The 14,826-nt window shown below is 54.1% G+C and overlaps 1 protein-coding gene across 7 annotated transcripts in view; it reads left to right on the plus strand.

Moving 5' to 3' along the window:
- PPFIBP2 (PPFIA binding protein 2) overlaps positions 1 to 14,826 on the plus strand; it is a 141,115-nt gene that overhangs the window by 50,193 nt on the left and 76,096 nt on the right. For 4 of the 7 annotated variants that reach the window (XM_008683817.2, XM_008683819.2, XM_040630740.1 and 1 more), the window contains exon 3: positions 118 to 320. The exons of 2 other annotated variants lie outside the window; for them this stretch is intronic. In XM_008683817.2, coding sequence (XP_008682039.2) covers positions 118 to 320 — 203 coding nt within the window. Of the gene's footprint in view, positions 1 to 117; positions 321 to 13,510; positions 13,992 to 14,826 lie in introns of those variants that run through there. One more of the 7 variants, XM_008683824.2, reaches the window with a different exon arrangement.

The raw sequence follows: 14,826 nt of genomic DNA on the forward strand, positions 1-14,826 counted from the left end.
GTTTTCTAGGCTTCCTTTCCATCTCTGACCCCTATCCCCTCTCTGCTCGCCCTTTGCCAGTTCCTTGCCGCGGCGTCCACCCTTCTTACCAAGGTTCCCACCTCTCTCTCGTTCCAGGCACTAAAACAGGCACAGATATCAGTGACAGTGGCTGTGAGCCTGTGCTGGCCTCCCCGGCCTCCCGCACGAACCCTTTTCCAGTGCTCCATCTCGTTGAGGACTTGAGACTGGCCCTGGAAATGCTGGAGCAGCCTCAGGAGAGAGCAGCCCTCCTGAGCCAGATCCCGGGCCCCACAGCTGCCTACATAAAGGAGAGCTTGGTGAGTGGGCGCGTGGCCCGTTCGGGAGGCCATTGGGGACATAACCACATAACCACGGGGCGTACGGAATGCCACACTGCCTGGGACTGTTACCTCATCTGTGTACCTTCCAGCCTCTTCTTGCTTCCCATCCGGCTTTGGCCAGAGCCCCCACTAGCTGGTCCTTTCCAGCAGGAGGGGAGAGCCCCAGGCCAGCAGCTCAGGCTGCACGGCCAGCCTGCCTGTGGCCTCCAGTCACGCTCTCTGAGAAGGGAGACACCCAGGGCACCCAGAGGAGAGCAAAAAGGAGAGTTCTTCCCTGCGGGATTACAAGCACAACTTCCTAATTATAATTTCAGTGGGGTCCCTATCTTCGGCTGTCCCCCCCTGCTCCTTTTCTCTTACAATAGCTGCGCCCTTCACTGCCGCCCCTGCCCTTCAGACCTCCTTGCCCTGGGATGCTCCGTCCCTAGAGCGGGATGCAGGGTTCCTGACCCCACTCCCGCTCTCTCTAGATCAAGGCTGCATGTCTGCTAGTCTCTAAGGGAGGCAGAGGAGAAACCCGAGCTGTAAATACATGGCTTTAGTGACCGGTCTCCTTCCCCGGGGAGACCAGCTGGTCCACTTTAAGAGCCTCGTGATAGTCGGGATTGGGAGCAGGTGAGGAGCTTGCCCGCCGACGTGTCTGCGATGCAGCCATTGCAGGGTGGGAGGGAGGAACCTGGGAAGCTTGAGGGAGCCTGTGATTGCCTGAGCTGAGTTTGAGGATGAAAGCCAAAATGCAGTCTTCTAAAGCTGGAGTCCTGCAGACTGATTCCAAACGGGAAAGTACACACTGACGTGGGAAAGGCAGGAATGGGCCCACTAAACTGGGAGGTAGAGGTTGACGTTGGAAACCAAGGCGGTTGAGACATCGTTGTCCAGAGGCCACGTCGTTTGTGATGAGACAGTTTACATGCCGCACGTCCCAGCTGTTCGGGGCCCTCCATCAATACAGCCTTCTACCCGTGCCTCCCTCCGAACGCTGAAGAATCCTTCGTTGTAGTCATGTGGTACTCAGTAGTTTCAGCGTGTAGGCTGCCTGCCTGGTCCCCTGTGGTAGGGAGCGTAGGGACCTCCCAAAGACGTCTGTGTGCTAGTCACCAGATCCTGTGAATATTACCGAACACGGCCAAGGGGAGGGCAGCGGATGGAATGAAGGTTGCTGATCAGCAGAGTTGAAACAGGAAGAGCAATTGGCGTGGATCGTCCAGGTGGGCCCAGTGTGGTCACCGGCGTCCTTAGGAGGGGGGCGGCGGAAGGGTCGGTGTGGGAGCGGTGGGAGCCGGCCTTTCCAGGTGGAAGCAAGTCAGGAGCCCAGGGCCGCGGGCAGGGGCTGGGGGCTAGCAAGGTGGCCCTCCCCTAGAGCCTCCAGCCGGGGAAGCAGTGCTCCCAGCACCGTGGCTTTAGCCCAGAGACACCCACTGGGGACTCCTGACCTCCAGAGCTGTGAGAGCGTCCGTTTGCCTTGTTGGAAGCCACGAGGTTTGTAGTCGTTGGTGAGGCAGCAGTAGGGAACACAGCCGGATGTTGCCTGGAGAAGGTGGGGAAGCCTGTGGGATGGGTCTCTGGTGGGCCTGTTGCCATGTAGGTTTGAGAACCGCCTCGTGTCACCCCCAGATGAAGACTGCCCTCGGTGGGCTCTCAGACTTACGCCACGACCAGACAGAAGGCCGTGTCCGCCCCTCCACCCACCGTTTCCAACCTGTGGCCGGGTTTCGCAGGGGGGCTTTGAGGAGTTTCGTTCTCTCTCCCATCCCAGGCCAGAGGGTCTCTGCCTCCCTGGAGTTCCATCAGGAATTCCGGCTGTTCCCATCCTTCCAGCTCTACGAGGCTGTGCCTGCCTCCCTCCAGTCCACTGTGACCATCTTTTGCCCACCTGTGTGGACAGCTGAGCTTTCCTAGGCCCACTTGCCACGGGTGTGGACACCCTTCCCTCCCTCTGTTCCCGCTCGCCTGACTGGCTCCAGCTGCAGTGTTTAAAGGGAACTTGCTGATGCCTCAGGAGAATTACTGATCCTTAGCGCCTCCATCTGAAATCCTGGATCCAGATGCATTTAGAACCCAGAACTTAGCTTCAGAAAGGTGAGACCGTGCGTCTACACTGTAGGATATATTCTCTCTCTAGCAGAATGGGAGCAGGAACGCATTGACCTTTCTTCGGCAAAGCGTATGAATATCCAATGAAGTGGGATAAAGAAAAACTATAAATATTCTCCTGCTAGTTCAGGTCCAGTTAGGCTGCCAAATAAATTCGGCACCAGTATCTTTAAAAGCAATACAAAACAAAACCTTTGGGTCTTCAGAGCTTAGGGGTTTCCGAATGGCAGGTCGGGGATGGTGAGCTTATATGTGGAAGGTTTCCGTGTAGAACACAAAACCTTAAAACCAAATGTTAGCTCTCGGATGTCACTGCTCCCAATATCCATCAGCCAGAATTCTCCTGAAGTCGCTTGTTGACTCTGTCCGTCCTTGGGCTGGCCTGTCACCATGTGCCGGGGGCCCATTGGAAACTTCCAGACAGAGCCTCCTCCTCGGTTCCCTGAATCCTTGCATCAGGCTGCAGAGGAGTTTAGCATGTCCCCTCTCAGCTTGCTCGGGACCTTCACCATCCCGCAACCAAGAGATTCACTGGAGTGGCTTCCCCAGCAAACGCCCAGTCTGCCCAGAGTGCGGGAAGCAGCTCGCGGTTTTATCCTTCACTGCACAGTTTACGATGATTACGTACTTCTGCCTTGTGTGAACATGCTGCGTTTATGTGACCACGTCTCTAATACTGACGTTTAGATTCTTCTTCACCTTTCACCAATACATAGCTTTGCTGCAGAGGATGTCCAGGAATATTTGTCTTTCTCTCTAGATATTTCCATAAGGTAGAGTCCTAAAGGTGGGATTAAAGTAGAGTTAACAGACCAAATACGGGAGACTGTATTAAACTAGAGTTTTAGATAAGCAATAGATAAATATCTTAATAAGTATGTCCCATGCAGTCTGCTAATCCAAAGGTATTCCTATCTTTACGCCTCTGACACTTTTTTCCCAAACCACTTTTCAGGAAGATTTTACTCATTGATATTTTCACTGGCAGGGTTTGAGGCACATTCTTGATCGACAACAATCACTAAGATAAAACAGCTTTACTATCTCTTAGGAAAAAATGTCTTTTTACCACTTTTGCATTTCTTTGCCTAATGGGAGGCCAAACATTTTTTTTGTATTAGTACTTTTCTGTGTGGTCTCCAAAGTTTTGGTCTCTACCCTTATCTGAAAAAAAATTCATTTCCACGTACTCATATACACAGTATTGTCCTAGTGTATGTAAATTATGAAACATGGCCCCAAATGGAGATTTTTTTTAAGGGTCAGGTTAAAAAAATTGCACTAATACTTTCTTCCCACACAGCCCAGAGATCACTCTGGGTGTCCCTGCCGCACCCTGTTCATGTCCTATGCTCTTCTCTCCCCTTCCTGTTAGGGTTTTACTGCTTTTCTTCCATATTGACCCTTTTAAAGCCCTTTTGCTTTATTTGTGGCATTTTCCTCACTTTGTTTTTTAAATGCTGTTTGTAGTGCTTTTTGAGACAAAACTTTAAAAGGACTGTAATTAACTATCTTTCCTGTTTGGGTTTCTTGTGTTCCTTTTATCCCTACAAGGGCTTTTCTTAACCTCAGCTCAAACACTATTCACCTGGATCTTCTCCAGAAAGCTTACGGTTTGATCTAGATCTTAGGGTTAACTTGAATTCACCTGCAGTATTTCTTAGTGTGTGGGGTGAAATACGGATCTAATTTCTGTACTTATTAAAAAAGGATTCTTAAATATTTTTGATCCAAAGGCAGTCAGCATGGTTGTTGGTTTTTCAAGCTCTGTTGCAGAAAACCGCTTATATTAAGATTTACAGATCTGTTTTGAGGTTCTCTACAGTGGTTGGGGGGGAATGCCTTCCTTCGGAAACATTGTTGCATTCAGAGTCTTTTAGAGTAATTACGGCCATCAGCAACCTCTGAATGGTGTTCTTTTAGGGTGGGTCAAAAGTTCATATAAACATGCCAGGATACCAGGACAGGATGTGAAGTTTTGCTTCTGGACAGAGACAGCCTGTCTGTATTAGATCTTGCATGCCTAAAGTCCTTTTATAATCTGGGGGCGTACACATTCCATAGTAGGTCGTACCTGTATGGAAATAGAGGCCAAAGTAGTGAACAAACCCACCAGTACTTTTTCATTGGCTTTAGATAGGTACTTTCAGAAGACTTTGCCATTTCAGTTGTAGTCTGTGGACCAGCAGCCTTGCCATCCCTGGTAGTTTGCTTGCTGCTTGGTGTCTTTATAAAAGGGCAGAATATGGGCCCCCGCCCCTTTTGCCACTGAACCATCTCCCAGTGACTCATATTCACATTAAAGTTTGAGACACTACTTTAGAACACAGAGACTCACTTTTATTTAAAAAAAATACATGTGGCTTAGAATAGGGACTAATAAGGCAGCTCGAAGGATCAGGCGGGCAGCTTTTATGCCTTCGCATCCCTTGCGTGTTTGTCCTGTACTCCTCTTTAGTCAGCTGGCTTTGCCACATCCCCCCATTGCTGCTCCGTCCTGCGTTGGCCTGGTGTGGTCCAGCTCTGCCTTGTGCCCCCGTCAGCTGCTCTTTCTCCAGAGAAGTGGCATAAACAGGAAGGAGCTTTGTATGTCACTAACAAGAAACCCAGGGTCAAGTCAGTGGCTCTGGGATGACCTCAAGGGCTCTGGCTCTCCCCGTCTTTCTGCCCCATGATCCTTAGGGGGTTGGTGTTTCCTCAGGGGTATCACTTACAGGCAGTACGACTGTAGCTCTCGGCAGCGTGTCCCGAGGGAGGACTTGTCGTTTCTCCCTCCCCTCCCCTCTCCTCCCCTCCCCTTTTTTCTTTTCTTTTCTCCTTTTTTCCCAATCAGGAAGGGAAATCTTTTTCTCTGAAGCCCTGCAGCAGACTTCCCACGTGCTCCCAAGTCCAGATTTGTTCACATGTGCATACCGTAGCTGCAAGGGAGCCCGGGAAACAAGTATGGGCACTTTCTTTCACCGTGCTGGGAGGTGGCCTTTGTCCGGAAGGAAGGATGATGGAAGGGAGCGGGCATGAATGGCTCTTAGGAAGACAGCCCAGAGCAACTGCCACATGGCCTCGGACTTGATTTTAGTCTTCTTGTTGACAAATTCTTTTCATGTTTTCTCTCCTGCATTTATTCCGTCTGCATGTGTGTGTATCAAATTCCTAAAGGAGAATCTTAATTGGCTTTTGCGTCAAATCCTCCAGGCCTACAAAGAGATGTTAGGTGCAGAAGAAATGGAAATTAAGGACCCTTCATTTACACACAGCTGTGGTTTGGCTGCCCTTGGGTGTGGTGAGAGGACTGTGTGGTAGAGGACGCTGTCGGGCCACACCGATGTCGGTAGCTGGGGTACACAAGGAAAACGGGGGCTGTGGAGGCAGAGGGGGCTGTGGGGGGATGGGTGGTGGTTCGAACAAGAACAAATAGCAGACGAGTCCGGGCCCTGCCTTTGTCTCAGGTGCAGAAGGAGCTCCTGGTCCTAGAGCATCACAGGCAGCTGTGTCTCCACGGTGGGGCTGGTCTCCTGCTGCGGGGGGCTGGCGGGCTGGACAGAGAACCGTAGGCAGCAGCAAAGACTCTGCCTGGGGATAGTCAGAAACAGGCCAGCCTCCTAAAGAGCCCGTGGAGCAGACCTGCGCAGGATTCAGTGGTGCTGGGTTGTGAGTGAGTTTCCAGAGGTTTGGGGCCTAAAACAGGGTCTTCCCTTCCTTGGCAGGCAGTGGAGTGAGGGAAAGTGGGCTCCAGGCCCAGAGGGTATGTGTGGGGGGCTCTAAGCTGGGGACCCCCTCTGGGGCTTCATTGAGGAAAGGAACCAAGTGCCCAGATTCCCTTGGCCTGGAACTGGTATCTGTATCTGAATTCCAGGCCTCTCACCGGGAAGTCGGTAGGGTAGCTGGGAGCTTCTGATAAGGCACTCCTGTAGGGAAAGCATCCTGGGGTCCAGGGTGAGCGGGGCCTGACCGGCAGAGAAGCTTCTGTGGCGCTGTCCTGTGTGAGCTCAGGAGAGGAAAGGGGCGCCCTTCACATGGGGAAGGCCGGGCCCACCTAGGGTTAGCGCTAGAGAAGATGAAGCTGAGGCCCTGACTGCAGGGCTGAGGCCTCTCTGCTGGGCTGGGCACGGAGCTGAGCTCCACCAGGGGCGGCCTCCTTCCCTGCCCTGCAGCTGCCGCTTTGACCTGTGGCGGAGTGAGGGTGATGCCCTCAGGGAGAGCGTGACCGTTTCTGGTCAAGAGCCCCTCAGTCCCGCCAGATGGTCCTGAAGGCCAGAAAAGCTAGAGGTGCTCATCGGTGGCCCTGACACACAGCACGAGCAGGGGGCATTCATGCCGCTATGGCCACATCCCGGAATCCGGCTGGATCTGAGTGGGGCTTTTCCAGGGCCTGGAAGGGGTGTCCCTGTTCCTCTACGCCTGCTTGCCTTGGCTGGATGGAGGCTGGTTGGGGAACCAGGGCTGAGCTGGGGGTAGAGCCCATCAAAGGACTAGTCTTCCAGCGGGCTCAGCAGGGCTGGGGACAGCCAGCTAGCAGCAGGGTGGTGACTCAGGTCGCTGGGTGATGCCCAAGAGCTGTCAGAGCCAGCAGCGTTTCTGGATGGAGCAGCTCGGGGGCTTCTCTAACCGTCCAGTATAGACGCCTCCTCTCGTCCGATAAAGGGCTAGGTGTAGCTTGCTGTTTAATGGCTTTGGATGTGGGTCAGGGGAATCCTGCATAAAGACTGGAGGCTTCAGGGGCTCAAGATGAAGTCCAAGGCAAGGCTGGCGAAGCCAGAAGCAGCAGAGTGAGGACAAGTCAGGGCGAGCTCAGGCTCCGGGGGGGGGCAGAAGAGGTGGGCAGAGAACCCGCAGCGGGACCATACGCCAGGCCTCTCTCTGCAAGCAGGGCTCCCGGCGTGGCTCAGCCACCCAACAGGGCCCTGGCTTTCCTCCACCAGGCTGCAGGCGTCCTGGCCAGTGTGCTGGGGCAGCACCGAAGCAGGGTGAGGAAGCATGGGAGGTAGGGAGGCGTTAAGAGGCCAGTGGCCTGCCACTGGCGTGTGACTTTGGATGACCCTCTTCCCTCCTCTGGGACTCCATCTCCCTACTGGACGTGACAGCTGGTTTGACAGTCGCCTGCGGGATCTGGCCAGGCATTCCATTCCTGGCTTCATGGTCGGTACCAGGCACGGCCTTCCCCCAGCCAAGGACTTTTGGTTTCTAAAGTGGAGACAGGTCAGGGAGCCTCTGCAGGTGCCGTGGCCCCACAGTCCAGGCTTGGCGGAGGCTGACCTCTCAGGAGCATGAGATGGGATGGTGGGGAAGTGAGGCCCTCTCTAGCCTGTGTGGTCACCTCTGCCAGCCTGCCATAGCTTCGGGAGCCCTCGTTTCCCTTCTGCGCTATCTTTCAGGAAACGGAGTGGCCCAGGCCCAGGAGGCACGGGGCCACCCCCTCACTGCTCCACTGTCTTGTCACAGACGGCTTCTTCCTTAGCTCTCAGCTCCTCAGACAGAGCCCCCTGCCAGTCCTGCTAGATCAGCTTGCAATCTCTCATTCTGGCCAAAGCAGATCTGTTTACCATATTGAAAAGCAGGAGGAGTTTCAAGAAAAGGTAGGGAGAGAAAGCTGCTCTAGGAGTTCTGAGCTGGGAGCTTGTTTCTTGTGCCCTGTAATTTGTCTCTGTGTCTTTATTCTGCACCCAGGGCCTAGAACAAAAGATGGATCAGGATATGTGCATGTTGATACACTCGTTTTGAAAAGTTACAGGGGTTTTATAGGGAAACTTTTTTCCTCTGGATCTTTTTTTTTAAAATAGATTTTATTTATTTATGTGTATGTGTGTGTGTGTGAGAGAGAGAGAGAGAGAGCATGCACAAGCAGGGGGGAGTGAGAGGCAGAGGGAGAAGCAGGCTCCCAGATGAGCAGGGAGCCTGATGTGGGACTCGATCCCAGGACCCTGGGATCATGACCTGAGTGGAAGACAGATGCTTAACCTACTGAGCCACCCACGTATCCCTTCCTAGGGATCTTGAGAGAAGGGCAAACTTGGTGCTTACATTTCAAGGGGGAAAAAAACTAGAGCTTATGTGAGCCAATTCGCAGTATGAGTTTCTTGCCTTTCCCTTGAGTGAGAGCTGAAAATCATAGGGATAGGCACCAACCACCACTACCGCCACCCCCAGCTTTGCTCCCAAGGAACTCATCCCCTGAGCAGGGCTGGTGTGCTAGTCCTGGTCTTTGTTCCTGTGCAGTACTGGACGAAGCCGCTAGGTGGGAGTCAGGGATAAATGCTAGAAAGTCTAAGTCCCAGGGAAGAAGGTACAGGCTTTATGTAAGAAAAATAGCTTTGTTTATTTCAGTTAGAAAGATGACCCAAGCTCCCCTCGTTAATGAAGCCGCTGGACAGCGTACCTGGCTCAGGTGGCAGAGTTCTTTCCCATTTTCCGTGGAATCTGCTGCACAAAGGGCAGGCCTGAGAGGCCTCTACTGTTCGTGCTGGGGAAGAGGAAATGGGAGGGCTGAGGGCTGCTTCCGGGAGCAGAGACCTGGCCTTCCATTGTCAAGGCAGAGAAGACCCTCTCCAAACCCCTTCGTTCCGGTGCCTTTTGCTGGGGCGCTCTTAGGATGGCTCCTCGCATTCCAGGAGGCATTTCTTGGCCCTGTGCTGCCAGGCCCTGCCCTAGAGGAAACCTGTACCTTGGATTTCTTTAACCCATCTTTCCTGGCATAGCATCTCAGAGTGGGGACCTTGCAGCGACTGTAAACCTTGCAGTTTTCACTTTCCTGGATTTGTGCTGCCCCCCAGTAAACTGTACCCTCCTAAATTCTAGAGGTCTGGCTCCTTTCAGACCTGACTTGAGGAAACTATTTCAGTCCCTAAGAACCAGTGTTTATAAATGACCAGGAACGTGCAAACACTGGTAGAAGAGCAAATAAACCCTTCCCCACCGAGTTTCCTGCTTCAGGCCCAGGGGACATGGTGGCTGATGTTGCCAGGTTAGCATAACTTGGGGTCTGAGCATGTAGACACCCACCCACCCTGCACCCACCAGGAACCTTCTGCCCTTTCAGGCACCACTGGGGGGGAGGGAGGGAGGGAGGCTGGCTCCAGAGGATTCGTGCTTCCAGGCAAACTTTCTCAATACCCTGTGCTTTAAGAAACTTCTGAAAGTGGCTTCCTAACCTCTGACTATTCAAATATGGCCCTGAGATCGTCAAATACCAGCATCACCTGGGAGCTTGTTAGCAATGTGCTGTGTCAGGTCCCATCCTCAACCTTTTGGGTCAGAATCTGCATTTTTGCAAGAACGCCCTCCGACCCAGGTGGTTTATTATAAACGGCGAAGTAGTGCCCTGGCCAGGGGTCAGCAACCCCTGGCCTGCATCTGGCTCGCTGTTTCTTATGCCCCATGAGCTAAGGATGATTTCTATGTTTTTCAGTGATTGAGAAATTATGAGCATATTTTATGTGAAAATGGTCTGAAATCTAATTCCAGTGTCCACAAAGAAGGTGTTAACATAGCCACACTCTTTGGTTTACATGTTAGCGGCAGCTGCTTTTGAGCTTCCAAATGGCAGAGTTGAGTGTAACCGAGACCATATGGGCCGCAAAGCCTAAAACATTTGCCATCTGGTCCTTTATGGGAGAAGTCTGCGGATCCTTGTTCCATCTCCTTGTGGCGGTGGGTTCCCGTGCTTGTGCCCCACGGGGACTTGGGCTGTGGTGGCCAGGATGCTGTTTTACAAGTAGGACTTGCTTACCAGCCCAGAGCACCAGTGTCCTCGGGCTGGGCCCCTCCCTGTCCTCCCCCTCCTCTGCCCTCTCCCTCCGCTCCCCAGTGGCCGGCCCACCGTGCAGCACGCCTGTGGAAGGACACAGACCTGTGTCTGGCATTCCATGGCCATCCTGACACCTGTCACCATGGCCCAGAGCCCACGGCTCGGGGCTGAGCTAGAGCTCAGGATGCAGGGGACCTGTCAGAATGGCATGTGACCCATGAGACCCCATCAGTCCACAGTTCTGCCGCATCAGATGCCGCTCGCTCCTGGCGGGGGAAGTAGAGCCTTAGGAAGCCGTCCTCAGTCCTCCTCACACGTATACGGGAGTCCAGCCACAGAGGCGACTCTCCTGGGGTTCCCTGCTAAGCCCTGGGATTGGGCGGGGGGGTTAGCTACCTGCATTTCCCTGTCCAGACCCGACCACTCTGTCCTCTTAGCTGTGTTTTTAGGCCCTGGATGCTCAGTAGCTCCGTGTCGTGCCCTCAGCTGGCTACCTCGTGTTCCAGACATGATGAGTCGAGTGTGGTTGTTGGGGAGTGACTTGCTTTCGGGAAGGCCCCCAGGGCTTTCAGGGTCACCATAAGAACTCCTATTTGTGTGCCCCTGTGGTTCCTGAGAACCTCTTCAGCAGTGCGGCCCAGGCAGGCGGTACGCCAGATAGCAGGACCATCCCCCACGCTCCTTTAAGGGAAGGTTAAACCTTTCAGGATAACTGCATAGGCCAGATAAAGCCCAGGCCCTAATCCTTTGGGAGTCACGCAACGTTCTGATAATCTAGAAACTTTGTTTTCAGAGAAATAGTGGTTTATACCTCCAAATAGTACTTTTTATGTATGTATTTTATGACCCTATTCAGAGGCTTGTCTTACCCCCCCAAAGCCTGCCTGTGGACCACTGAGAGGTGCCCCAGGCCGGGATGGCCTCCTGAGTGAGGTGGTGCAGCCATGGGTTTGTCTGCCTTGCCAGCGGGATGACGGGGCCATAGCCACCTGCCACCTGCCACCTGGGGTTAGTGAGTGAAAAGGTGTGTATGGCTCCCGTGTCCTAGGTCGCTCTGCCCGCCAGCCACACACATGTCCTGCTCCTAGGTCTTTTCGAGTGTTACTCTGTGATTTTTTTAGTTGAATTATAAAATACACTTTTTTTTCCTCCCAAGGCTGAGGTAGCAATTGCTACTTGAGGATACCATAAAAATATGTCAAGAATTTAGCTGCAGCTTGTCTGGATTCCTCCCTCCTCTCCTTTCCCTTTCTCCACCCTCCCGCCTCACATTTGTCACATGTGAGGTGAGTTAAGAGATGAACATCAGCTCCACCTTTTCCTCTCGGTGGAGCATTGCTACCCTGGGGAAACACACCTTCAAGACTCGTGTTCTCCTAGTAGAATTTTAGGCTTATCTTGCCGGTCTTAGCACGTGAGCCTCACTCTTTCACTCAAAGAATGTTTAAGTTCTTATTGTGTGCGAAAGAATTGTGATAGGCATGGAGGTCAGAGCTCAGACACATGTTCTCCAGTCTGGTGCAGTGCACAGACCTGTCAGCGGTCCATGGTGGTTCTGTACAACAGGACAGGTGGTGAAGTGGAGAGGGGTATGGCTGCTGAGGAGGGGCTGCCACTGGAGCCAGCCCCACGGGCAGGTGGGAGCTAACAAGGTTGAGAGAGGCCACCACATTGCTGCCTGGTCCTTTCCTTCCTCCTCACACCAGAACCTACTGAAGACGACCGAGCCATGACCCAGGGGGTGCAGGGGCTGGGACTGTGCCCCGTCTCTCCCCATCCAGCCCCCAAACCCACTCTGCCTCTTCTTCCCTAGGGCCCCAGAAACACCTTGACCACATACTATGTGATGATTCTTTATTTGCTCAGGGTAGGAAGTCTGTTTCATTTGCTTTGGACGCCGGGCAAATGCATGTTGACCAAATGAATTCTTCCTTCGGCTTTCCCAGACGTTCAGACAGAAAAAAAAAAAAAAAAAACCCAAAGCTTTACCTACCCCTGCAACCTTAGAGAGCTGTTTCCCCAACACATCGGACCCTAGTCTGGTCAGGGAACTTGGACCAGGTGGGGCCCAGGCCTTGATTGAACTGGGCCAGAGGCGAGAAGGGCCTAGAGCTCAGCACAGGGACAGCAGAGCCTGCTTTTCCTTTCTAGCCTCTGATCTGGGTGTGTCTCCAGGAATTTACTCCTCCCCTCGTGCCAGCTGCTGGCCGGAGCTCTCCCGCTGCCGCCTCTGATCTCTGCGGACTGGGCCTGCTGGCGATTGTGCTGCCGGGCCCGCTTCTGGCCAGGGCTGGGTGTCCAGGCCATGGGAAGGGGCGTGCCGCAACCCAGTAGAGCCTTTTCTTCGGGCCTGCAATTGCAGGAACCCCCCTGGCGACCCCTGAGGGCCCCGGGCAGGCCCCCGCCGTCACAAGATGTACGTCTGCCAGTCATTTGCAGCCGCAGAGCTCGGAGGTCTTGAGGCCTTGTGTGCAACCACAGTTCCCGCTGTGGCCACATCAAGGACCGCTTTCATAATCCCTCTAGCCGAAGGCCGCACGTTAAGGGCCAGGCAAGGGAGAAAAGCTATGTTTAGGGAAGCTCTCAGAGGAGTGGGGGGTGAGTGGCGGTGAAGGGCAGCCTTGTGGGGGAGGAGGGGCAGGCCGTGCCGGGGAGACCACCCTGGGAGGCCAGCCCAGGAAAACAGGCACAATTGCCTGTCTCCCCCAGCCCCTGCCCTCCCAGGGCTCCTCCCCAGAGCTCTCCCTACATCTCGTGGGCACCCGCATGAGGGGGCCTCGCCTTCCCCCCTCCGTGGCTTCTGAGGCAGCTAAGCTGGAGCGGGGGACACCCAGCAAGGCAGGCCTCGGGCTCAACAGGAGCTGTACCCATCCCAGAGCTGACTGTGCCCCAGGAAGGCCTGGTCGTGGTGGTGGCTAACAGCAGCCCCAGGCCAAACTCCCCGATGGCAGATGTCCCCTGGGTAGTAGCAGTTGGCCCCTGGCAGACAGTGCCACCAGAGCCAAGGACAGCAGACACCCAGCGGGCCAGCAACCCAGACCGGAGCTGGTTCTGAATATGTTCTTTTTTGGAAATGACAGTCTTTTCCTCAGGGCCCAGCCTGACACCCGCCTGGAAAAGGGGTAGGCGTGGGCTTCGGGGTGGGGGTCAGGCTGTGTGTGGGAACCAGCAGCTCCTCCAAGAGCAGCACTTATTTTTAGTCTTCTCCCCAGTCCCAAATAAACTGAGAGCAGCTGGGAGCCTGTGGGTAAACGCAGAGTGGAGCAGAGACAGGAAATCAGGGTCTCTCGGTAATGAGTTCCAGCCACTGCAGAAAGGGGAAGCCAGACGAGGAATTTTCTTCAGGACTGTTTCCCTCTGGCAGGCTCTGGTATTATCACCAAAAAGAACGTTCGTGTGTGTGTGTGTGTGTGTGTGTGTGTGTGTGTGTGTGTTTACAACTCCTGTCCAAGTCTGTCCGTTTTCCCTACCTTTTTGCTAGGTTTGATTGCTCGGCGGCTCTAAATCCCAGCGCTGGTGCCTGTGTGTGTCTGGGGGCGGAGGGGGAGGGCTCTGGAGCAGCACGGTCCGGGCTGAGCCCTTGTGTATCTGTAACTGTTTAGGGAAAGGCTGAAGGACAGGGGCCGGGGAAGTGGGGAAACCTGAACACAGCTTGACGTCCCGAGGGGGAGGGGGCAGACGCAAGGAAGAAGAGAGAATTTGGTCTCTAGCCAGAGAAAGGGCTTTTCCACCAAGGAATCTAACTGCGGACATGGGTGCCCAGCATGGATGGGGACATTGATGTGTACAAGCACTTTGCGTGGCTGAAGAGGGTAAGTGACTGGCTGCTTTATCTGGGTCTCCCTGGAGATGAGGGCAAGAGAGACGCTGGAGGGGGGAGCGGGGGGGGGAGCATTTGTCCGGCAAAGCCCTGTCGTGGCCAAGTTCTCCATGAGAATCTAATTATAGGCACTAGGGGAGAAAACAGTCAGCTGTCTTTGTTTCTCCACTGACGTTCTGGTGAATGAACCTCTGTACAGAAAGGCACGAACGGAGTGAAGAAAGTTAGGTTAACTCTGGCGCTGAAACAGCTGGAGGCTCCAAACACTGTGACCAGAGAAAGGTGTCCCACTGCCGTGGGGTTCGAGGACGCAGAGAGGCAGCTGCTGCCTTGCAAGTTCAGACCTCGGAGCTGCTCCGCTCTGATGTCCCCGGGGCAGAGTGCTCGCTGCTGTCAGTGGGAGAGCTTCTGTGTTTCCCGAGGAAGCCTCCTGGGGACTTCTCTTCTGAGCGCTCTGAAGCCAAGGGTTGGGGCTGCAGCTTGTTGATGCCCTTTCTGTAGGGGACGAGCTCAGGCGTGCGGTGCGAGCCGCGAATGAATGAATGGAGTGGATGTTGGGCTGGAGTGGCACCCACACTCGCAGAACTCGGGCTCTTTCCTCCTTCGTGACCATCTTTAAACCGGCCGAGATGGTTGTCTGTGCATTTTCACACGGAGGCTGAGTGTTTCTCAGAAGCAGGAAGGGCAAAAAGCGGCTGACAGATAAGAGATCGGACCTTGTAACAGAGGAGGGACAGGACGTGTCCAGCTCGCAAGGCCCCCGATCCCCACCCCCAGACGCGGGGACACTGGCTTTTGCGGGCACCCTCTGCAGCATGCATTCTGCA

This window comes from Ursus maritimus, unplaced genomic scaffold (genome assembly GCF_017311325.1).
Source record: "Ursus maritimus isolate PB19 unplaced genomic scaffold, ASM1731132v1 scaffold_16, whole genome shotgun sequence".
In the NCBI taxonomy this organism is placed as follows: Eukaryota; Metazoa; Chordata; class Mammalia; order Carnivora; family Ursidae; genus Ursus; species Ursus maritimus.